This window comes from Leptodactylus fuscus, chromosome 8, assembly GCF_031893055.1.
Source record: "Leptodactylus fuscus isolate aLepFus1 chromosome 8, aLepFus1.hap2, whole genome shotgun sequence".
NCBI classification, from domain to species: domain Eukaryota; kingdom Metazoa; phylum Chordata; class Amphibia; order Anura; family Leptodactylidae; genus Leptodactylus; species Leptodactylus fuscus.
Window position 1 is genome coordinate 90185426 of NC_134272.1, and position 26797 is coordinate 90212222.

The 26797-nt window shown below is 42.3% G+C and overlaps 1 protein-coding gene across 1 annotated transcript in view; it reads right to left on the bottom strand.

Moving 5' to 3' along the window:
- Nucleotides 1-1204: 1204 nt before the first annotated feature.
- Nucleotides 1205-26797, bottom strand: part of LOC142217287 (uncharacterized) — a 97007-nt gene continuing 71414 nt past the window's right edge. The window contains 4 exon segments of the mRNA XM_075285480.1: nucleotides 1205-1273; nucleotides 2738-3507; nucleotides 11538-12965; nucleotides 21570-22059. Of these exon segments, the coding sequence (XP_075141581.1) occupies nucleotides 1205-1273; nucleotides 2738-3507; nucleotides 11538-12965; nucleotides 21570-22059 (2757 nt within the window).

The window sequence follows — 26797 nt, forward strand, 5'->3', positions numbered from 1 at the left end:
ACTGTGAAACACATACACATTAGGTCTCCCTGTGTCTGAAAATGCCCGCTCTACAAATCTATAAAAATATTGTTCCTGTACGGTAAACGTCATAGCGAGAGAAAAAGTCGAAAGAGCCAAACTGCTGTTTTTTCACCGTTTTGCCTCTAATAAAAATTTGAATAAAAAGTGATAAAAGCTAAAGCATTTCCCCAAAATGGTAGAACTAAAAAGTACGCCCGGCCCCGCAAAAAAGACGCCCTCTACATTGGCTTACACAGAATTATAAAAAAAAGTTACGGCTGTCAGAATAAGGTGATTTTTCGAAAAAAAATTTTTTAACACAGTTTTGGATTTTTGTTAGGGTTAAAATATATATAAAACCATATAAGTTAGGTATCCCTGGAATTGTACCGAAACATAGACTACAGGTGACAGGTCATTTTGGCTGCACAGTCAACGCCGTAAAAACGAAGCCCGTAACGAAGTCGCGCAAATGAACATTTTCTTCACATCCCCCCATTTTTTTCAGCTTCCCAGTACATTGTACAGAATAATTAATGGCGGCATCATGAAGAAAAATTTGTCCCGTAAACATTAGGCCCTCATATGGCTCTGAGAGTGGAAAAATAAAAAAATAAAAAGTTATGGGGTTTGGAAGGAGGGGAGTCAAAAACAAAAATCAAAAAATGCCATCAGTGGGAAGGGTTTAAAATGGGCTTTATTTTTTATTATTTTTTTTTTAAATTTTTGTTTATATAAAACCATTACTATTTGCAGATTATCCACTATGTGCGTGCGTGTGTGTGTGCGTAAACCCCCACAGAAAATGTGATTTTAGAATGACAAAATTCAAGCAAAAAACATGTTTGGAGCCATCCAGGCCAGTGACTGTGCACTTGAGGAAGGACTACCATATGTCCGAAACGCATTGTGCTGTTCCATTTGTTATTAAAGAAATTTCTGTCATCTTCTGGGTGAGCGCTGTTCTTCAGGCTGAGCATTGTATCAGGCCAGCCCCAATTTTTCATTGAAAATTCAAGCAAAGTCCATGTTTGATACATCGATCAGAAATGTACATCTGATGATCCAGGTGAATTTCCTTTTGCTAATGTCTAATTCAACATTAAAAAAAAAATAATTATCAAATCATCAAATATGAAAAATTAAAAAAAAAAATCTAAATAATTATACTTTATTCTTTACTGTGTGAATTCTTAGATGTTTAAAAAAAACTTGATTTCCGAGAAAAACATTTGTCACATTTTGTACATGAATATGGCTTCTCTCCTGTGTGAATTCTCTGATGTGTAACAAAACTTGATTTCTGAGAAAGGGAACCTGCACACAGAGTTACGCTCCGCTCAATCGGAGCGTAAAAACTCGTTCAGAAGGAGTGCGTAAAAAGCAGCTCCCATTGACTTGAATGGGTGCCGGCATATACACACTCCCCATTGAAATCAATGGGAGGCTTTTTTCCCCTATTGCTTTCAATGTGATACGCACATATGCCAGCTTCCATTCAAGTCAATGGGAGCTGCTTTTTACGCGCTCATTCTGAACGAGTTTTTACGCTCAGACTGAGTGGAGCGTAACTCCGTGTGCAGGCTCCCAAAAACAGTAAAAAACACCTCAAGTAGTCACTATTGTCCTAGTCGTAGCTCTGCTGCCTCTTCTGACTCCACCAGACATGTCAGCGACCATTCCCAGGTGATATTATTAGGAGTAGACACAGAAAGACACAAGGACAAAGGTACAACTAAGTATATTAAAGAGAGTGAGAAGTTTATTGGAAGTCATTGCCCCGAGCAGGAAATAATAGGAAATAGAATAATTGGTTCATCAATTTAGATACAATGTCTGGTATAATAAGGAATCCCTGAGGGGACACGAGGACCATGGAGACGACTTCTTAACACCAGGCAATTTGACTCAACTTTACACTTAAAGGGATTTTACCACTAAAACAACATTTTTTATATTTACCACACCGGAATAGCCATAAGAAAGGCTATTTGTCTCCTACCTTGCTCAGTCGCCTCCGGCCCACCGTACCCTAGAAATACAGTTTTTTACCGGTATGCAAATGAGTTCTCTCGCAGCAAGAGTGAAGTTATCCAGGCTTCGGAGGGCTGCACTGACCATACTGAGCATGCACAGTACGCTCTGTTCAGTCTAGAATTAGAGGAGCATGCTGCGCGTGCACGCAATTGCGGCCTCGAAAAAATGGGCACTGGCCGGCATGCACAGTCGGCTCTACTTGTGTCTCACTGGCAGAGCCAACTGCGCAGACGTCAGAGTTGATCCAGACAGAAGACAACGAGATAAGGGGAGGATGCAGCTAAAGATGGAGGTGCCGATAGAGAGAATTCTCTGGCAGCAATGGGGGACGCCCCCAATGCCGTTTGAGTGCTGTGCCCCACCCCCACTGCTACGAGAAAACTCATTTACATACCGGTGAAAACCGGTATTTCTACAGAACGACGGACCGGAGGTGACAGAGCAAGGTAGGAGACAAATAGCCTTTCTTATGGCTATTCCGGCGTGGTAAATAGAAAAAAAATATGTTGTTTTAGTGGCAAAATCCCTTTAAAATGGGATTTTAGAATGAAATCAGAAATGTACATCTAATGATCCAGGTGAATTTGCTTTTGCCAATGTCTATTATAACATTTAAAAAATTATATAAAATTTGCAAAAATTAAAAAAATAAAAAAAATAAATAAAATCAAATTCATTATACTTTAGTCTCTACTATGTGGCTCTTCTGATGTTTAAAAAGACTTGATCTGTCAGAAAAACACTTTCCACATTCTGCACATGAATATGGCTTCTCCCCGGTATGAATTCAGTCATGTGCAACAAGATGTGATTTCCTAGGAAACAACTTGCCACATTCTGTGCATGACTATGGCTTCTCTCCTGTGTGAGTTCTCTCATGTGCAACAAGATATGATTTCCGAGAAAAACATATTTCACATTCTGTACATGAATATGGCTTCTCCCCTGTGTGAGTTCTCTCATGTGTAACAAGAATTGATTTGTATGAAAAACATTTTCCACATGCTGTACATGAATATGGCTTCTCTCCTGTGTGAGTTCTCTCATGTGCAACAAGAGTTTCTTTCCGAGTAAAACATTTTCCACATTCTGTACATGAATATGGCTTCTCTCCTGTGTGAGTTCTCTCATGTGCAACAAGATATGATTTCCGAGAAAAACATATTTCACATTCTGTACATGAATATGGCTTCTCCCCTGTGTGAGTTCTCTCATGTGTAACAAGAATTGATTTGTATGAAAAACATTTTCCACATGCTGTACATGAATATGGCTTCTCTCCTGTGTGAGTTCTCTCATGTGCAACAAGAGTTTCTTTCCGAGTAAAACATTTTCCACATGCTGTACATGAATATGGCTTCTCTCCTGTGTGAGTTCTCTCATGTGCAACAAGAGTTTCTTTCCGAGTAAAACATTTTCCACATTCTGTACATAAATATATCTTCTCCCCTGTGTGAGTTCTTTGATGTTCGGTTTCTCTTCTGTGGCTTTCATTCTGCTTAACAGTCTGTGATGACTCAGAAGATTGGACGTATCTAATAGGATCAGATGATACATATTTGCTGTGAAGGGCTGAGGGTGTATCTGGGATAATGCCAGGCTCCTCATATGTAGATTGGGTAATACCGTGATCATCTGCTGTAATATCAGAAGATATCGGATGTCTCTCTGAGCTCCAGGTACAGCCATCTGCAAAGAAAAAACTCAACTTATTATGTTTGAATGATCTATCCTTACAATTACAGTGAGACTTCTGGAAAAGATCACCTCTGAGAAGACAACTCCTTTCCCCAGACAATATTTTCAGTCTTCCATGCTAACCAGCTCCTCCCTACATCACTTTTCATGCAGTTTTGGGTGGTGGGGAGGTCTCACAGATGATTCGTTTGTGATTGGTATCGAAGGAAAGATAAAAACACAGCGGCAAGTGCTAATAGCGTGATAATTTAAGACAAATTGGTATAGAGAAATAAGGCTAACCTTGTTGGATTGTAACAAATATGTAGCCATATAGAAATATCTACTGTAGAATAAATGGACCCCGATAGCAGCAGCCGCCTCTGGAACGCACAGAACAGGATCACGCATCAGGAACATCCAAAGGTAGAAGAAAAGGCCGCAATAGGCGCGCGGGGAAAAACGTGAAAAGCTTTATTGATATACAACGTTTTGGGAACCGGTCCCTTACTCAAATCTGTATACCATAAACAATAGATACAAAGAATGTATATACACTATGTGATCAAAAGTATCCGGACACCCGGCTGAAAATGACTTACAAGTTGGTGGCGCCCTCCATGGGTAATGCTGGATACAATATGGTGTTGGCCCACCCTTAGCCTTGATGATGGCTTCCACTCTCGCAGGCAGATGGTCAATCAGGTGCTGGAAGGTTTCTTGGGGAATGGCCGCCCATTCTTCACGGAGTGCTGCACTGAGGAGAGGGATCGATGGAGGTCGGTGAGGCCTGGCACCAAGTCAGCATTCCAAAACATCCCAAAGGTGTTCTATAGGATTCAAGTCAGGACTGTGTGCAGGCCAGTCCATTACAGAGATGTTATTGTGGTGTAACCACTCCGCCACCGGCCGTGCAGTATGAACAGGTGCTCCATCGTGTTGTAAGGTGCAATCGCCATCCCCGAATTGCTCTTCAACAGTGGGAAGCAAGAAGGTGTTTAATACATCAATGTCGGCCTGTGCTGTGATAGTGCCACGCAAAACAACAAGGGGTGCAAGCCCCCCTCCATGAAAAACACCACCACACCATAACACCACCGCCTCCGAATTTTACTGTGGGCGCTACACACACTGGCAGATGACGTTCACCAGACATTCGCCATACCCACACCCTGCCATCGGATCGCCACATTGTGTACCGTGATTCGTCACTTCATACAACATTTTTCCACTGTTCAATCGTCCAATGTTTACGCTCCTTACACCAAGCGAGGCGTCGTTTGGCATTGACCTGCGTGATGTGTGGCCCCCAATCACCTGACCACATTCGAAGTCCGTGAGTTCCGCGGAGCGCCCCATTCTGCTCTCTCACGATGTCTAATGTCTACTGAGGTCGCTGATATGGAGGACCTGGCAGTAGGGGGCAGCACAATGCACCGAATAGGAAAAACTGATGTTATTTGGGGGTGTCTGGATACTTTTGATCACATAGTGTATACAACAAACATATGGTCGACCATCAAACGGGCCCCCCTGGAGATCGTCAAGTGAGCTCGTCCCAGCTCCAAATGCTCCTTTTAACCCCTGCATGGCGTTTGTCATGTCTTTATACATTCCCCACCCATTATTTATCCTACTTTTATTTCTAGTTGTTTATTTTATTGGTTACAGGCTGACCTTTTGAGTCATGTGTTTTTGTAACCTGTGAACTCTCTCTGCAACCCTGAGGGGGCAGGGATACCACCGTTTTCAGGGTCTTCCATGTCTTTGATGTATATATACCTGCTTTGTATCTATTGTTTGTGTTATACACACTTGGGACCTGTTCCCAAAACACGTCATGTGCTTGGACCAGGCGGGTTTAGTTATGCCTCCATAGCTGCTCAGTGGATAAATCTAGGAGAACCCTGAACATCGTAAAAGCTTCATAAGTGGACACATTAACCTTAAAGCCACAGCAGCTATAAACTGATTCCGGACAGTTTTACTGTATAGATATTTTATAACACTTAACATTATATAACATAACATATCTTCTAACATAAGATAAAACATTCATATTACAAGACATGGAGCAGATGACACTTCTGCTTCATAAACCAGTCCGTTCCATGGATATTGTCCGTCTCACACACTCCCTGACAAGCAGAATGCTCATGGATGTGGAGCGGCCGGATTATTATATTATAATCTACTGGATTTATCTACAAAACATCTGCTTTACAACAGAGACAAAAACTACATTGGTCAAACTAGAATTCTCCATAACTGCTTGTGGCGGCCATATGTGGGCACTGGGGAACCTGAAGAATTTGGAGCAGTGTCCTGTACGTTACATGGGGGTCTGTTCCTGGTAGATCACCAGTCTCAGGCTACATATAAAGTATATTTCATACTGATGTGATGATGATATTGATGACCGGCCTCAGTTATGTAGAGAATCTCCCAAAGACTGCAGTACAGTTGGGCTAATATAAATAAAACATTTAAAAAATTAAAAAAAAAAAAAAAAAGTTCATTGGGCCTTATACTGATCAAAGCAATAGACATTCCCCAAAATGGTTTTGGATTTTCGTTTAGAGGTTTCACTGTAAATAAAACTATATATATTTGGTATCCCTGGAATCGCACGGAAACAGAGAATACAGAGGAGCTGTCACTTTGGCTGCACAGCAAACGCTGTTACAACAAAGTCCATATGAAAGTCACACTAATGCAGCTTTTCTCCAATTCCACCCCAATATGAATTATTTTTCAGCTTCCCAGCACATTGCACAGAATAATAAATGGCTCCATTAGGAAGAACAATTTGTCCCACAAAGACTAAGCCCTCACATGGCTCTGTGGACGGACAATAGAAAAGTTATGGAGAGTGGAAGGCGGGGAGCCAAAAAATGAAAATTTGGAAAATGCCGCCATCGGGAACGGGTTAAGCATAGGGAAATGTCGTACAAGTAAATGACATTGTTTAGTCTATGCCTTGTCCTGTAATGCCCGGTGTGGGCGAGCGATCTGGTTAGATGGACCCCTGTACACACACACTTCCCTCACATTATATTCGGCAGGGTACGTCCACTATCCAGCCCATCACTCAGCAGACCAGCACACCAGATATCACTGATCAGGAGCCCGGGCACATTTACACAAGGCTGAGGGATTTATAGGCAGGACAAATAGACAAAGATCTGCGACCAGTAACAGATAGGAAAGGCAATGAAAGAAAAGACTTTTGGCTCTCACCATTCTGGAGGTCATCGCTACCAGCGCCTTGTCCTCCTTCCCAAGTGGACTCCTCCAGTGCTCCTTCTGCCTCCTTAGGTCTCGCTCTTTCCTCAGTGTTATTTGCACCCATGTAAGAAGACTGTTCTCTTGGGGCCTGGACACCGGCTTCAGCACCCCCATAATACTGAGGTGATCGTGTATATTGTATATGTGGCCGTTCTAACTGAATGTGTGGCAAGTTCCAGTTCCATTGCTCATCATCTAGTGTGGACTTTGGTCCAAGACAGTCCGTTCCTTCTTCTTCAGCTTGCCCAGTACCTTGTGTTTCCTTTGCCAATATCTCAGCACAGTCCCAAGCCCTCCACTTGTCCTCCTCTGTAGTCTCCATTCCAAGCATGGTCACGATCTCCTGGTAGAAGACTTCAGCTCTGTCTGTAGAATTCATCCTGGTCCTCTCTGGTCTTCTCTTCTTGTCTGGACTCTGCCTGGTGATCCTTGATGTGTTGCCTTCTCTGCAGTAGATCCAGGCTTTCAGGCCTTCCTATAGCTGATCCCTCTATGGGCGTGTAGGGGTGTGCAAAATAAAGAAGCTGGACAACTTCCTTATTAGCCCGGGATCTCCTGAACCCAAATGTTCAGAGGTCCATGAAGTCCTCCCCTCCCCCAGCACACTGCAGAGAGTTCTGGCTCTGTCCTGTCTGCCAGGGGGGTTATTTATTAGCCCTAGCAATGTTACACCCCCGACCCCTTTATGCAGATGAGGCTTCATTATACCTGAGCAATACCAGTAATTATGAATTAGTTGAATTAAAAAGCGTTTTTTATCTTTTTTTATTCTGGTCTAGCAATTCCCTTCAGGTCTTATTCACACAGTCAGTATTTGGTCGGGGATTTGGTGCCAAAACCAGGTATCAGTGTAAACCCAGGACAGGTGTAAATCTTTCCACTATACTTTACCTCTGTGCAGTCTCGGCTCCTGGTTTTGGCACACAATCACTGCAATGCAAATCACTGACCATGTGAACAAGGCCTTAGCCAGGGCTAGCCAAATCCCCATCTGACTATATGAAGTAGCCGCCATTGTGGTGCTCAGGATACGGTGGGGATCTCTCACTACTGGTCTTGTAGACAAGGCGCGGCCTCATTACATATTCTGCTGTGTGAATGGTCGGATAGTCTGGAACTTAATTTTTGCCTTTCTCTCAATGACGTGTTGGTTAACCCCTTCCTTTCAATTTTCATTTTTGTCTCCTCATCTTCCAAACCCCATAAGGCTGAGTTCACATGAAGTTTTTTGGTCCGCCTCCAAATCCTCCTCCAAAAAACGCTTTAACTTACAGTCCTATGTAACCTGCTTTTCTTTTTTTCACTAGTGGATTTTCCGCTACTGGAAAAAAAGAAGCGACATGTCACGTCTTCAGGTGTTTTCCGCCTGAAAAAATCAATGCAAGTCAATGGAATGCGGAAAAACCGCTAGCAGTTTTTTGAGGCATTTTCTGAGGTGTTTTTTCCACCTCCCATTGACTTGCATTGATTTTTTCAGGTGGAAAATGATTCAAAAAACGCCTCAAAAAAACACCTCAGGAATTTTTCTGAATAGATTTTCCCTGACCAAATTCCTGATCAAAAAACTCTGTGTGAACTCAGCCTAAGGGTCCATTCACACAGAGGAAAATGGTGAGGAATTTGGTGAGGAATTTTCCACACTGAAAAAAAAAAGCCTCCCATTGATTTCAATGAGTTCTGCTAGTGGAAATTAAAAAAAAAGCTAGCAGAACCCACTGAAATCAATGGGAGGCTTTTTTTTTAGTGTGGAAAATTCCTCACCAAATTCCTCTGTGTGATTGGATCCTTAGGGTAAGTTCACACAGGGTTTTCTGGTCTAGAACCTGAGGCGGAGGCCACCTCAGGTTCCGGACCGAAAAGCAGGTAGCCACGGCTGAATGTTGGTGCACTGCATTGGCATCCAGTCGCGCACTCCGCTCCGGATTGAGCCTAGTTGCGAGGAAATACAGCCCGAAGAATGAGCATTTCCGTTCGTTTTTCCGGGAGCCGTTTGAGACCTGACCGGCTTCCACTGATTTCAGTGGGAGCCATCTTTTTGGTCAGGATTTTGAGGCGGATGCGGCCTCAAAATCCTGACCAAAAAGCCGTTTCTTCCGCCTCCCGGAAAAATGAAGTGAGATGCTCATTCTTCAAGCTGTTTCACCTCGCGATTCGGCCTGAAGACACTCCCTGCTCTGGACTAGATGCATTCATTGGGCCTAATACGGAGCGGAGTGCGTAGCTAGATGCCGGTGCAATGCATCGGCTTTCAGTCGCGGCTACCTGGCTTTTGTTGCAGAACCTGAAGTGGCCTCCTTAGCCTCAGGCTCCAGCCCAAAAGTCGGTGTGTGAACTTAATCTTAGGATAAGTTCACACAGAGTTTTTTGGTCAGGGTTTTGGCAGAAATCCGCCTCCAAACCCTGAACCAAAAAACTCAGTGTGAACTTAGACTTAGACTTCTGTGTGATGTTTCTCCTCAGGTTCCTCGTTCTCCTATGTTGTATCACATAATCTACCACACAGCCTTTCTCCATTGTCATCCATGTGTTCTTCATCTTCATGGACAGAGATCCCATTCCTCTTCAGAAATCTCTCCTTCCCTGCACTAGTTGCGTTCTTTAATAAGACTGACTTACTGTAAACAAGTCTTACTAAATTTTCCCAAATGTGTTATTTTGAAAGCTGCCATTGGATAGATGTAGGATGTGAGTCTCCTTCTAAAGCCCTTTGGAGGAGGCTGTCAAATGTATCTGCAGCAGGAACCACTGCAACATCCACAATGTCATCCTGTTACTTCATGTTACTTCATGGTGGTGGCACCTGCTCAGAAGGTAAACCAATGCCATCAGTACAGTAGCTGAGATCTGATTATGTGTGCTAACCCCATAGATGCTGTGAATAGTCATGACTGCATCATCAAAGGGGTTTCCTGACATGTTCCAGCTGCTACTGCCCCCCTCCTGGAGTGTTGAGTGGGATCCGATATGTTTCCATGACATGCTGGGCCTGGATTTGTTGCCTTGGGTCTGCTTGAGAGCTGTGGACAAATGAACCTGCCTAAGGACCAATGTCACACACGGTCAGCCTGTGGTTCTGCAGGCTATATACACTGCAGTGCACGGCAACTATTTTTTCTAAGTGGTGTGCTTTTCAGAAAATGGCAATGCAAAAACAGAGATTTTATCTTTCCCCAAATGGGTTTTTATTTTGTAAAAGCATTTTATGTCCAGATATATCTGCACCGGGGAACCCTCACGTATCATGGTCATATGTGGGTATAACCTGCTGCTCGGGCTCACAGGAGGGAAGCAGCACTGGTTGATTTTTACAACACAGGCAGTTTGGTTTTTGGACACCATGACACTTTTGCAGAGCATCTGAATCCAGAGGAATCCTCATACATGTGACCCATTTTGGGAACTGCACCCCTCAAAGAATTTATCCAAGGGTAGAGTGACAATTTTTACTTACAAAGTGTTGAGGAATGTAGTTCACACAATGGCGTCACACTCTCTAATCTTCTATGTAATCTTTTCTGAAAATCTCATTAAGGGTCTGTTCACATGATGTAACGTGCTGTTGATTCAGACTCAAACTTGTGTCAGAGTCACAAACAGAATCCCATTGATTTCAATGTGTTACGCGCGCTAAACAGAACCCATTGAAGTCACTAGGATTCTGTTTTGCAGCGCTGACTCTGACACAAGTTTACGTGTCACAATCATCGGCGCGCTACATCGTGTGAACGGACCCTGAAGACTAAAGGTTTCATAAATTCCTTGAGAGGTGAAATTTCCAAAATGGAGTCACTTTTGCTAATGATACATTGCACCTGAAAACTCAACCCCCAAACCAATGTCACCCATACTATACAATGGTCTACAAATCTATTGGTAAAATAAGTCAAACCCATATAATAGAGATGGAGTCAGGACGAGCCAGACATTGCAGACGAGAGCGGACAGGAACAGAAGTATCGAGAAATACTGGAAGATTGTGATTGGTTACATTAACCCCAGAAGATCAAATAGCAAGAAACAAAAAGGCACCTCAAGTAGTCACTATTGTCCTAGTCGTAGCTCTGCTGCCTCTTCTGACTCCACCAGACATGTCAGCGACCATTCCCAGGTAATATTATTAGGAGTAGACACAGAAAGACACAAGGACAAAGGTACAACTAAGTATATTAAAGAGAGTGAGAAGTTTATTGGAAGTCATTGCCCCGAGCAGGAAATAATAGGAAATAGAATAATTGGTTCATCAATTTAGATACATTGTCTGGTATAATAAGGAATCCCTGAGGGGACACAAGGACCGTGGAGGCGACTTCTTAACATCAGGCAATTTGACTTTACACTTAAAATATGGTTTTAGAATGACAAAATTCAATCCAAGTCCATTTTTGTTATATCTATCAGAAATGTACATCTGATGATCCAGGTGAATTTGGTTTTACCAATGTCTATTATAACATTAAAAAATATATATAAAATGTGAATTTTTTTTTTTAAATCTAATTATACTTTATTCTCTACTATGTGGATCCTCTGATGTCTAAGAAGACTTGATTTCTTAGAAAAAGAATTGCCACATTCTGTACATAAATATGGCTTCTCTCCTGTGTGAGTTCTCTCATGTGCAACAAGAGTTGATTTTAGAGAAAAACAGTTGCCACATTCTGAACATAAATATATCTTCTCCCCTGTGTGAGTTCTCTCATGTGCAACAAGATTTGATTTTTGAGAAAAACATTTGCCACATTCTGTACACGAATATGGCTTCTCCCCTGTGTGAGTTCTCTCATGTGCAACAAGATTTTTTTTCTGAGAAAAACATTTGCCACATTCTGTACATGAATATGGCTTCTCCCCTGTGTGAGTTCTCTCATGTGCAACAAGAGTTGATTTTAGAGAAAAACAGTTGCCACATTCTGAACATAAATATATCTTCTCCCCTGTGTGAGTTCTCTCATGTGCAACAAGATTTGATTTTTGAGAAAAACATTTGCCACATTCTGTACACGAATATGGCTTCTCCCCTGTGTGAGTTCTCTCATGTGCAACAAGATTTTTTTTCTGAGAAAAACATTTTCCACATTCTGTACACGAATATGGCTTCTCCCCTGTGTGAGTTCTCTCATGTGCAACAAGTTTTTCTTTCCGAGTAAAACATTTTCCACATTCTGTACATGAATATGGCATCTCCCCTGTGTGAGTTCTCTCATGTGCAACAAGTTTTTCTTTCCGAGTAAAACATTTTCCACATTCTGTACATGAATATGGCTTCTCCCCTGTGTGAGTTCTCTCATGTATAACAAAATTTGATTTCCAAGAAAAACATTTTCCACATTCTGTACATAAATATGGCTTCTCTCCTGTGTGAGTTCTCTCATGTGCAACAAGATTTGATTTTAGAGAAAAACAGGTGCCAAATTCTGAACATAAATATATCTTCTCCACTGTGTGAGTTCTCTCATGTGCAACAAGATTTGATTTTAGAGAAAAACAGTTGCCACATTCTGTACACGAATATGGCTTCTCCCCTGTGTGAGTTCTCTCATGTGCACCAAGATTTTTTTTCTGAGAAAAACATTTTCCACATTCTGTACATGAATATGGCTTCTCCCCTGTGTGAGTTCTCTCATGTGCAACAAGTTTTTCTTTCCGAGTAAAACATTTTCCACATTCTGTACATGAATATGGCTTCTCCCCTGTGTGAGTTCTCTCATGTGCAACAAGTTTTTCTTTCCGAGTAAAACATTTTCCACATTCTGTACATGAATATGGCTTCTCCCCTGTGTGAGTTCTCTCATGTGCAACAAGTTTATCTTTCCGAGTAAAACATTTTCCACATTCTGTACATGAATATGGCTTCTCCCCTGTGTGAGTTCTCTCATGTGCAACAAGTTTATCTTTCCAAGAAAAACGTTTTCCACATTCTGCACATAAATATATCTTCTCCCCTGTGTGAGTTCTTTGATGTTCAGTTTCTCTTCTGTGGCTTTCATTCTGCTTAACAGTCTGGGATGACTCAGAAGATTGGACGTATCTAATAGGATCAGATGATACATATTTGCTGTGAACGGCTGAGGGTGTATCTGGGATAATGCCAGGCTCCTCATATGTAGATTGGGTAATACCGTGATCATCTGCTGTAATATCAGAAGATATCGGATGTCTCTCTGAGCTCCAGGCACAGTCATCTGCAAAGAAAAAACTGAACTTATTATGTTTGAATGATCTATCCGTACAATTACAGTGAGACTTCTGGAAAACATCACCTCTGAGAAGACAACTCCTTTCCCCAGACAATATTTTCAGTCTTCCATGCTAACCAGCTACTCCCTACATCACTTTTCATGCAGTTTTTGGTGGTGGTGGAGGTGGTGGGGGGGTGTCTCACAGAGGATTCGTTTATGATTGGTATCGAAAAGGAAGATAAAAAAAACACAGCGGCAAGCGCTAATAACGTGATAATGTAAGACAAATTGGTATAGACAAATAAGGCTAACCTTGTTGGATTGTAACAAATATGTAGCCATATAGAAATATCTACTGTAGAATAAATGGACCCCAATAGCAGCAGCCGCCTCTGGAATGCACAGAACAGGATCATGCATCAGGAACATCCAAAGGTAGAAGAAAAGGCCGCAATAGGCGCGCTGGGACAAAAGTGAAAAGCTTTATTGACACACAACGCGTTTTGGGAATCGTTCCCTTTTCAAACAATAGATACAAAGCATGTATATACAACAAACACATGGTAGACCATGAAAAGGGCCCCCCTGGAGTCGAAATGTTCCTTTTAACCCCTGCATGGTGTTTGTCATGTCTTTATACATTCCCCACCCATGATTTGTCCTGCTTTTATTTCTAGTTGTTTATTTTATTGGTTACAGGCTTTCCTTTTGGGTCATGTGTTTTTGTAACCTTTGAACTCTCTCTACAACCCTAAGGGGGTGGGGATACCACCGTTTTCAGGGTCTTCCATGTCTTCGATGCTCTATATATACATGCTTTGTATCTATTGTTTGTGTTATACACACTTGGGACCTGTTCCCGAAGCGCGTCATGTGTTTGGACCTGGAGGGTTTAGTTATGCCTCCATAGCTGCTCATTGGAAAAATCTAGGAGAACCCTGAACATCGTAAAAGCTTCATAAATTGACACATTAACCTTCAAGGAGACCTTTCACCACCCTAACGCTGTGCAGTTTTCTGCACCATGTTATAGGCACTGCTGCACAGACTGTGGGGCACTTTGAATTTTGTCTCTAGCCCCCTCATTGCGGAGTTCTGAACCCCGTTGTTTTTGGCGCCTTGTATGTTAATTAAGCCCTTCAATGTCAAAAGGGCGTTTCTGACAGTGAAGGGAACAGCGACGTCATTGTCTAGTGGCCCCATAAGAATTGCCCAGTTTTGCACTGGTATATTTTGTATGTCCTTTGTGTGTGTCCATAAGCATCATGTGATCATGTGTATCTTATTTTGGATATCAGTGAAAAACCTGCGATTGGTTGTTATGGATACCTGGAGTAAAGCTGTGTGTATGTGACCTTGTGTAACAGTGTCAGCCACAGCGCCCTGCTTCTTTAAATCTGACATACAGCAGTAAAGAAAAATGGCTGGGTTGCTATGGAAACCTGAAGTAAAACTCTAATGTGTTGTACCGTGTGCAGACGCACCTATTTAATCCTCCGGTGTGTGGTACTGTGTGCTGACCTGTGTATCTAATCCTTTGATGCGTGTATCTCAGTTTGGATATCAGTGTTGGATAGTGCATGTGAAGTGAGCGTGTGTATGGTAGTTGGAATATGCGTGAAAGACTTAAAGGTTTGTATTGTCTAATGGAGGAAGTCATTGTACTGGGAAAGCTGTATCTCTGGAACAGTATGTCCGAGAGAGTTGCAGCCTTGTTTATAACCTTCCCGGACACCTGAAGTATCTGTGTGTCAAATTTGGTGAAGATTGGTCCAGTCGTTTGGCCGCACATAAAGAACAGACAGAAATTCATTTTTATAATATAGAGAGATAAAACATTCATATTACAAGACATGGAGCAGATGACACTTCTGCTTCATAAACCAGTCCGTTCCATGGATATTGTCCGTCTCACACACTCCCTGACAAGCAGAATGCTCATGGATGTGGAGCGGCCGGATTATTATATTATAATCTACTGGATTTATCTACAAAACATCTGCTTTACAACAGAGACAAAAACTACATTGGTCAAACTAGAATTCTCCATAACTGCTTGTGGCGGCTATCACTAATATGTGGGCACTGGGGAACCTGAAGAATTTGGAGCAGTGTCCTGTACGTTACATGGGGGTCTGTTCCTGGTAGATCACCAGTCTCAGGCTACATATAAAGTATATTTCATACCGATATGATGATGATATTGATGACCGGCCTCAATCGTAATGTAGAGAATCTCCCAAAGACTGCAGTACAGTTGGGCTAATATAAATAAAACATTTAAAAAATGTAAAAAAAATAAAAAATAAAAAAATAAATAAAAAATAAAAGTTCATTGGGCCTTATACTGATCACAGCAATAGACATTCCCCAAAATGGTTTTGGATTTTCGTTTAGAGGTTTCACTGTAAATAAAACTATATATATTTGGTATCACTGGAATCGCACGGAAACAGAGAATACAGAGGACCTGTCACTTTGGCTGCACAGCAAATGCCGTTACAACAAAGTCCATATGAAAGTCACACTACTGCAGTTTTTCTCCAATTCCACCCCAATAAGAATTATTTTTCAGCTTCCCAGCACATTGCACAGAATAATAAATGGCTCCATTAGGAAGAACAATTTGTCCCACAAAGACTAAGCCCTCACATGGCTCTGTGGATGGAAAATAGAAAAGTTATGGAGAGTGGAAGGCGGGGAGCCAAAAAACGAAAATTTGGAAAATGCTGCCATCAGGAAGGGGTTAAGCATAGGGAATGTCATACAAGTAAATGACATTGTTTATTCTATGCCTTGTCCTGTAATGCCCGGTGTGGGCGAGCGATCTGGTTAGATGGACCCCTGTACACACACACTTCCCTCACATTATATTCGGCAGGGTACGTCCACTATCCAGCCCATCACTCAGCAGACCAGCACACCAGATATCACTGATCAGGAGCCCGGGCACATTTACACAAGGCTGAGGGATTTATAGGCAGGACAAATAGACAAAGATCTGCGACCAGTAACAGATAGGAAAGGCAATGAAAGAAAAGTCTTTTGGCTCTCACCATTCTGGAGGTCATCGCTACCAGCGCCTTGTCCTCCTTCCCAAGTGGACTCCTCCAGTGCTCCTTCTGCCTCCTTAGGTCTCGCTCTTTCCTCAATGTTATTTGCACCCATATAAGAAGACTGTTCTCTTGGGGCCTGGACACCGGCTTCAGCACCCCCATAATACTGAGGTGACCATGTATATTGTAGATGTGGCAGTTCTAACTCAACCTGTGGCAGGTTCCAGTTCCATTCCTCATCATCTAGTGTGGGCTTTGGTCCAAGACAGTCCGTTCCTTCCTCTTCAGCTTGTTCAGTATCTTGTGTTTCCCTTTCCCATATCAAGTCACAGTCCCAAACCCTCCACTTGTCCTCCTCTGTATCCTCCATTCCAAGCATGGTCACGATCTCCTGGTAGAAGACTTCAGCTCAGTCTGTAGAATTCATCCTGGTCCTCTCTGGTCTTCTCTTCTTGTCTGGACTCTGCCTGGTGATCTTTGATGTGTCGCCTCCTCTGCAGTAGATCCAGGCTTTCAGGCCTTCCTCTAGCTGATCCCTCTATGGGCGTGCAGGGGTGTGCAAAATAAAGAAGCTGGACAACTTCCTTATTAGCCCGGGATCTCCTGAACCCAAATGCTCAGAGGTCCATGAAGTCCTTCCCTCCCCCAGCACACTGCAGAGAGTTCTGGCTTTGTCCTGTCTGTCGGGGAAGGGGGGGAGGGGTTATTTTGTAGCCCCTGCAAAGCCCAGCAATGTAAGGGTCCATTCACACAGGTGAGGAATTTGGTGTGGAATTTAAGCGCTAAAAAAAAAGCCTCCCATTGCTCGCAGAAAAAGCAATCCATTGAAGTCAATGGGAGGCTTTTTTTTTCAGCGTGGAAAATTCAGCGCCAAATAAATCGCCATTTTCCTCCGTGTGAATGGAACCTTACACCCCCGACCCCTTTATGCAGATGAGGCTTCATTATACCTGAGAAATATGTTATTATTATGAATATTAATAAAACTTGTTTTCTTTGGGGTTTTTTTGCCTGATTTCTCACTTACCTTTAGGTCTTATTCACACAGTCAGTATTTGGTCGGGGATTTGGTGCCAAAACCAGGTATGAGTGTAAACCCAGGACAGGTGTAAATCTTTCCACTATACTTTACCTCTGTGCAGTCTCGGCTCCTGGTTTTGGCACACAATCACTGCAATGCAAATCACTGACCATGTGAACAAGGCCTTAGCCAGGGCTAGCCAAATCCCCATCTGACTATATGAAGTAGCCGCCATTGTGGTGCTCAGGATACGGTGGGGATCTCTCACTACTGGTCTTGTAGACAAGGCGCGGCCTCATTACATATTCCGCTGTGTGAATGGTCGGATAGTCTGGAACTTAATTTTTGCCTTTCTCTCAATGACGTCTTGGTTAACCCCTTCCTGCCGGAAGCATTTTTCAATTTTCATTTGTGACTTTTTTACTTTTTCGCTTACAGAGTCATATGAAGGCTTAATGTTTGTTCTTCGTGATGCCGCCATTTATTTATTTGTACAAGTTACTGGAAAAAAAAAATTCAAAATGAGGTGAAATTAGAGAAAAACTTCATTGGTGTTACTTTCTGACGGGCCTCACTATTACGGCGTTCAGTCTGCAGCCAATATGACGTCACCTGTATTCTGTGTTTCGCTGCAATTCCAAGGATATCACATTTATACGGTTTTATTCACAATTTTTTTTAACAAAATCTAAATCTTACCAAAAAAGAGATTTTTTTCTAAAAGTCGGCATATTCTGACACCTGTAAGTGTTTTATATCTCCATGTATGAGGGGGCACAGGGTCGGGTGTATTTTTCGCAGGGCCGAGTGTACTTTTTAGTTATTCCATTTTGGGGAATGTCTTTTGCTTTAGTCAGTTTTTATTAAAAAATTTTTATCAGAAGCAAAATATCGAAAAAACGGTAGTCTGAGAGTTTGGATTTTTTCCCTGCTACAGCGTTTACCATACAGGAAAAATATTTCTATGATTGTAGACCGGACGTTTCTAGACATAAGGATATATAATGTGTATGTGTTACACTGGAAGATCTTGTATGTATTCTAGGATAAAGGGGAGGATTTAGTCGTTTATTTTATTTTTTTTTTTAAACTTTAATTTTTTAAAACTATTAAAATCTAGAGCCTTTAATTATTTGATCAAAAGTCCCATAGAAAGCAATACAAGTATATAATCTGTCTAAGGGGCCATTCACACTGAGTAAAATTTCGCGGAATCCGTCCAGTAAAAAAGACTCCCCGTAGAGTTCTATTGGGAGTTTTTCTTACCGTGCAGATTCTGTCGTTGATCCTGCGTGGAATTCGTGAAGTTTTGCGCCAAAATCCTTGCCATTTTACGACAAGCGTTACCTAAAAAAAAAAAAACTGCAGTAAAATCTGCAACGAAAAATGCTGCATTTCTGCAATGTGGGGTCTCGGCCGCCCAGACTGCGAGCTCCTCTAAGACCAACTAATAATGATATAGGAGGCTGCAGTACATTGGAGGGGTCTTATAACTCTATCCTGACAAATGTGACCGTGCTTAGTTTTTCCCTCTGTAGGAGTCTTATATAACAAGGAGTGAAAAGCGAGCCCTAAGGGTAAGTTCACACAGAGTTTCTTGGTCAGGATTTTGAGGCCGTATTCACCTAAAAATCCTGACCAAAAAGACGGCTCAGGGGCTGGCTCCTGAAAAAAGAAGCGAGGTGATCACTCTTCAGTCGCCTTGCGTTTTGGCCTGAAGACACCCCCTCCTCTGGACTAGGCCCATTCATTGGGCCTAATCCAAAGCGGAGTGCGCGGCTGGATACTGGTGCACTGCATCAGCTTTCAGTCGCGGCTACACGGCTACCAGGTTGCGGACTAAAAAACCCCGTCTGAACTTACCCTCCAGGAAAGTTGACACGTAGTTTTTCGGTTTGGAACCTGAAGTGGAGGCCGCCTCAGGTTCCAATCCAAAAGCCGGGTCGGCACGAATGAAAGCTGGTGCACTGCACCGGCATCCAGCCGCGCGCTCCACTTCAGTTTAGGGGCCTAGACCGAAGGAGGGTGTGTCTTCAGGCCAAATCGCGAGGCGACTCAGCCTGAGGAGTGAACACCTCGCTTCGAGCTCCGAGCGGCTCTCATTGATCTCATTGAGCCATCTTTTTGGTCACGGTTTTCAGGCGATTACGGCCTCAACAACCTGACCAAAAACCTACTTATGGACTTACCCTAAAAGGGAAGGAGGAGACTGGAGGAGCAATCCTGGGAAAGCGAATAAGACACAAATCCCTAAGCGGCAGAGACCTCCAGGACGGGGAGATGGAAAAGTCTTTTCTTTCATTGTCTTCATCCTGCTTATAAATACTTTGGACTTCTCTATATGTCCCCCGGCCGTGGTCAGTGATATCTTGTGTGCTGTATATCTAGGTGATAGTCAGGGCTCCCTGCACTAATACAATGGAGTTGGTTGTGTTGAGTGCGGTTCTGTGGATGAATATATTGTCAGGCTCTTCCATGTGTGGATTGTGCATTTACTTAGCAGCATTTCACCGAGTTAAATTAGAGTCTTTCATTGAGGCCTTGGCCAAGGACAGGTGTGGCCAGATGTCCAGCAGAAGAGAATAATGGAGCTGCCACCTGGGAGACACCAGAGAACTAGGACAGGTGTTTCTTTATTTTTATTTTATTTACTTCCCCTGGCTAAAAAAAAAAAAAAAAAATGTGCTGTAGTCAGCTATTCACTGTTCAGGTCTCCTGTCAGTGCTATATCTCATTTTGTTAAAAACATTGCTCAAAAAAATCAAACAAAAAAAAACCCACAGAAAAACTGTTTTCATACAAATAATCCAAGCTATGACACAGTGTGCTGTACGCTAACACATTTTGGTTTGTTCATCCTTTCACTGCCAAATGCCATTTCTTTTCTTCTCTTTCTTTATCAAAAAAACAATATCCTAATTATCTATCACTATTATGGAAACATTACAGTAAACTGACTGAAAAAATAGACAAGAAAAAGGATAAATTTTGAGATGGAAATGCCTGCGCTACTCTCATACTATCCACCACTACAAGTACAAACAATAACAATGTGGATGGCAACAGCAACACTACTTCTTGTTGGTGCCATCAGTGATCACAGGATTGTTATTTTCTTAGAATAAAGATTAAGCTGGGTTCATATTTTAAGTGGAAATTCCCACAGTCTAAAACTGTAACAAGACAAGTGCTAGGACTGCTGTTGGTGTAGTCTCAGTTCCTAAATCAGGCAGGACCAATTACTCTTCTCACCTGACCACTTCCCCCACATTTACAAGAACAAGTCATTGCTTCTGCTGTCCTTCCTGTCATGGCTGAAATACAATATAAGGCTGCAACGTATTATGTAACTGTAAGCAAACATACAGGAGTGTCTGACTGATTTCTAGAAAGGCCACAACCTCTTCAGAAAATTCTCCTTCCCTGCCCCAGTCCAGCCCTTTTTTAAGGCTGACATAGTATGCAGAAGCCTTAATAAATTTTCCCAAATGTGTAATATTGAATGCTGATGGGGGAAGGGGGATAAAAACAAGATAAGAGATGACTATCCTCAGAGAATCTTATATTATGGACTCTCTGACATCACAGGCCCCACAGACTAATGTCACCCATACTATACAATACCCTATAAATCTAGTGGTAAAATAAGTCACACCCATATAATAGAGATGGAGTCAGGACGAGCCAGACATTGCAGACGAGAGCGGACAGGAACAGAAGTATCGAGAAATACTGGAAGATTGTGATTGGTTACATTAACCCCAGAAGATCAAATAGCAAGAAACAAAAAGGCACCTCAAGTAGTCACTATTGTCCTAGTCGTAGCTCTGCGGCCTCTTCTGACTCCACCAGACATGTCAGCGACCATTCCCAGGTGATATTATTAGGAGTAGACACAGAAAGACACAAGGACAAAGGTACAACTAAGTATATTAAAGAGAGTGAGAAGTTTATTGGAAGTCATTGCCCCGAGCAGGAAATAATAGGAAATAGAATAATTGGTTCATCAATTTAGATACATTGTCTGGTATAATAAGGAATCCCTGAGGGGACACGAGGACCATGGAGACGACTTCTTAGCATCAGGCAATTTGACTTTACACTTAAAATATGGTTTTAGAATGACAAAATTCAAGCAAAGTCCATGTTTGTTATATCTATCAGAAATGTACATCTGATGGTCCAGGTGAATTTGGTTTTACCAAGGTCTATTATAACATTAAAAAAATATATCTAAAATGTGAAACTTTAAAAAAAAATTAAATCTAATTAATTATACTTTATTCTCTACTATGTGGCTCATCTGATGTTTAAGAAGATGTGATTGCTGAGAAAAACACTTGCCACATTCTGTACATGAATATGGCTTCTCTCCTGTGTGAGTTCTCTTATGTACAACAAGATGTGATTTCTGAGAAAAACGCTTGCCACATTCTGTACATGAATATGGCTTCTCTCTTGTGTGAGTTCTCTCATGTACAACAAGTTGTGATTTCTGAGGAAAACGCTTGCCGCATTCTGTACATGAATATGGCTTCTCCCCTGTGTGAGTTCTCTCATGTAAAACAAGATTTTTTTTCTGAGAAAAACATTTTCCACATTCTGTACATGAATATGGCTTCTCTCCTGTGTGAGTTCTCTTATGTAAAACAAGAATTGATTTATGAGAAAAACATTTTCCACATTCTGTACATGAATATGGCTTCTCTCCTGTGTGAGTTCTCTCATGTGCAACAAGATGTGATTTCTTGGCAAAATATTTGCCACATTCTGCACATAAATATATCTTCTTCCTGGTGTGAGTTCTTTGATATTCGATTTCTCTTCTGTGGCTTTCATTCTGCTTAACAGTCTGTGATGACTCAGAAGATTGGACGTATCTAATAGGATCAGATGATACATATTTGCTGTGAACGGCTGAGGGTGTATCTGGGATAATGCCAGGCTCCTCATATGTAGATTGTGTAATACCGTGATCATCTGCTGTAATATCAGAAGATATCGGATGTCTCTCTGAGCTCCAGGTACAGTCATCTGCAAAGAAAAAACTGAACTTATTATGTTTGAATGATCTATCCTTACAATTACAGTGAGACTTCTGGAAAAGATCACCTCTGAGAAGACAACTCCTTTCCCAGACAATATTTTCAGTCTTCCATGCTAACCAACTACTCCCTACATCACTTTTCATGCAGTTTTGGGTGTGTGTGTGGGGGGGTCTCACAGAGGATTCGTTTATGATTGGTATCGAAAGGAAGATAAAAACACAGCGGCAAGTGCTAATAGCGTGATAATGTAAGACAAATTGGTATAGACAAATAAGGCTAACCTTGTTGGATTGTAACAAATATGTAGCCATATAGAAAGATCTACTGTAGAATAAATGGACCCCAATAGCAGCCGCCGCCTCTGGAATGCACAGAACAGGATCATGCATCAGGAACATCCAAAGGTAGAAGAAAAGGCGGCAATAGGCGCGCGCAGACAAACGTGAAAAGCTTTGACACACAACGCGTTTTGGGAACCGTTCCCTTTTAAAATAATAGATACAAAGCATGTATATACAACAAGCACATGGTAGACCATGAAAAGGGCACCCCTGGAGTCCGTCAAATGAGCTCCACAGGCTCCTTTTAACCCCTGCATGGTGTTTGTCATGTCTTTATACATTCCCCACCCATGATTTGTCCTGCTTTTATTTCTAGTTGTTTATTTTATTGGTTACAGGCTTTCCTTTTGGGTCATGTGTTTTTGTAACCTTTGAACTCTCTCTACAACCCTGAGGAGGCGGATCTACCACCGTTTTCAGGGTCTACCATGTCTTTGATGTTCTATATATACATGCTTTGTATCTATTGTTTGTGTTATACACACTTGAGAAAGGGACCTGTTCCCAAAATGCGTCATGTGTTTGGACCAGGAGGGTTTAGTTATGCCTCCATAGCTGCTCATTGGAAAAATCTAGGAGAACCCTGAACATCGTAAAAGCTTCATAAGTTGACACATTAACCTTAAAGGGGACCTTTCACCACCCTAACGCTGTGCAGTTTTCTGCACCATGTTATAGGCACTGCTGCACAGACTGTGGGGCACTTTGAATTTTGTCTCTAGCCCCCTCATTGCGGAGTTCTGAACCCCGTTGTGTTTGGCGCCTTGTATGTTAATTAAGCCCTTCAATGTCAGAAGGGCGTTTCTGACAGTGAAGGGAACAGCGACGTCATTGTCTAGTGGCCCCATAAGAATTGCCCAGTTTTGCACTGGTGTATTTTATATGTCCTTTGTGTGTGTGTGTCCATAAGCATCATTTGATCATGTGTTTCTCATTTTGGATATCAGTGAAAAATGTGCGATTGGTTGTTATGGATACCTGGAGTAAAGCTGTGTGTATGTGACCTTGTGTAACAGTGTCAGCCACAGCGCCCTGCTTTAAATCTGGCATACAGCAGTAAAGAAAAATGGCTGGGTTGCTATGTAATCCTGAAGTAAAACTCTAATGTGTGGAACTGTGTGCAGACAAGCATATATAATCCTCTGACGTGTGGTACTGTGTGCAGACGCACCTGTTTAATCCTCCGGCGTGTGGTACTGTGTGCTGACATGTGTATCTAATCCTCCAGCGTGTGGTATTGTGTGCAGATGCACATATTTAATCCTCTTGTGTGTGGTACTGTGTGCTGACCTGTGTATCTAAATCTTTGATGCGTGTGTCTCAGTTTGGATATCAGTGTTGGATAGTGCATGTGAAGTGACCATGTGTATGGTAGTTGGAATATGCGTGAAAGACTTAAAGGTTTGTATTGGCTAATGGAGGAAGTCATTGTATTGGGAAAGCTGTATCTCCAGAACGGTATGTCCGAGAGAGTTGCGGCCTTGTTTATAACCTTCCCGGACACCTGAAGTATCTGTGTGTCAAATTTGGTGAAGATTGGTCCAGTCGTTTGGCCGCACATAAAGAACAGACAGAAATTCATTTTTAGAATATAGAGAGTTAAAACATTCATATTACAAGACATGGAGCAGATGACACTTCTGCTTCATAAACCAGTCCGTTCCATGGATATTGACCGTCTCACACACTCCCTGACAAGCAGAATGCTCATGGATGTGGAGCGGCCGGATTATTATATTATAATCTACTGGATTTATCTACAAAACATCTGCTTTAGAACGGAGACAAAAACTACAATTCTCCATAACTGCTTGTGGCGGCCATCACTAATATGTGGGCACTGGGGAACCTGAAGAATTTGGAGCAGTGTCCTGTACGTTACATGGGGGTCTGATCCTGGTAGATCACCAATCTCAGGCTACATATCTCTCTATATTATAAAAATGAATGTCTGTCTGTTCTTTATGCGCAACCAAACAATTGGACCAATTTTCACCAAATTTGGCATACAGATACTTCAGGTGTCCGGGAAGGTTTAAGACGAGGCCCCAACTCGCTCGGACGTACCATTCCGGAGATACGGCTTTCCCAAAACAATGACCCCCATCAGCCAATTCAATCCTGCAAGTCATTCACTCATATTCCAACTGCAATACACACGGTCACTCCACATGTACAATCCAACACTGTTATCCAAACTGACATAAATGAATCAGAGGATTAGATACACAGGTCAGCACACAGCATCACATGCCAGAGGATTAGATACGCAGGTCTGCACACAGTTCCACACACCAGAGGAATAGATATGCGCGTCTACACACAGTTCCACATGCCAGAGGATTAGATACACAGGCCAGCACACAGGATCACATACCAGAGGATTAGATATGCGCACCTGCACACAGTTCCACACACCAGAGGATTAGATACGTGCCTCAAAACATAGTACCACACGCTAGAGAATTAGATATGCGCATCTTTACAAAGTACCACACAGCAAAGCATTAGATACGCGCCATTGCACACAATACCACATGCTGGAGGATTAGATACGTGCATCTACACACAGTTCCACATGCCTGAAGATTAGATAAACGACTCTGCACAGAGTACCACATAATAGAGTTTTACTCCAGGTTTCCATAGCAACACAGCCAATTTTCTTCACTGCTTTATGTCAGCTTTAAAGGGGTAGGGCGCTGTGGATGACACTGTTACACAAGGTCACATACACACAGCTTTACTCCAGGTCTCCATAACAACTGATCACTGGTTTTTCACTAAAATCCAAAATGAGATACACATGATGCTTACGGACACACACACATAAATGACATACAAAATACACCAGTGCAAAACTGGGCAATTCTTACGGGGCCACTACACAAACAAAAAATGAAATATACCCGTGCAAAGCCGTGTCCTCCTGCTAGTAAAGTATATTTCATACCGACAAAGTTTGATGACCAACCTCAATAGTAATGTAGAGAATCTCCCAAAGACTGCAGTACAGGGATATCGCAGTCTATTGGACAATTGCAGGTCAAAGCCCCCTGAGGGGGTCTAATAAAATATAAATATTTTATTTTTTTAAAAAACCAAAAACTTCATTGGGCATACCTTACCCTAGAATAAATACAAAACTTAAAATTACTGTAACATACACAATAGCGAACGCTGTTAAAACAAAGTCCATATGAAAGTCACACTACTGCAGTTTTTCTCCAATTCCACCCCATTCTGTATTTTTCAGCTTCCCAGCACATTGCACAGAATAATAAATGGCTCCATTATGAAGAACAATTTGTCCCACAAAAATTAAGTCCTCACATGGCTCTGTGGACGAAGAATAGAAAAAAGTTATGGGGTTTGGAAGGCGGGGAGCCAAAAAACAAAAATTGGAAAATGCCGCCATCAGGAAGGGGTTAAGCATAGGGAATGTCGTACAAGTAAATGACATTGTTTATTCTATGCCTTGTCCTGTAATGCCCGGTGTGGGCGAGCGATCTGGTTAGATGGACCCCTGTACACACACACTTCCCTCACATTATATTCGGCAGGGTACGTCCACTATCCAGCCCATCACTCAGCAGACCAGCACACCAGATATCACTGATCAGGAGCCCGGGCACATTTACACAAGGCTGAGGGATTTATAGGCAGGACAAATAGACAAAGATCTGCGACCAGTAACAGATAAGAAAGGCAATGAAAGAAAAGACTTTTGGCTCTCACCATTCTGGAGGTCATCGCTACCAGCGCCTTGTCCTCCTTCCCAAGTGGACTCCTCCAGTGCTCCTTCTGCCTCCTTAGGTCTCGTTCTTTCCTCAATGTTATTTGCACCCATGTAAGAAGACTGTTCTCTTGGGGCCTGGACACCGGCTTCAGCACCCCCATAATACTGACGTGACCATGTATATTGTAGATGTGGCAGGTCTAACTCAACCTGTGGCAGGTTCCAGTTCCATTGCTCATCATCTAGTGTGGGCTTTGGTCCAAGACAGTCCGTTCCTTCCTCTTCAGCTTGCCCAGTACCTTGTGTTTCCTTTGCCAATGTCAGGTCACAGTCCCAAGCCCTCCACTTGTCCTCCTCTGTAGCCTCCATTCCAAGCATGGTCACGATCTCCTGGTAGAAGACTTCAGC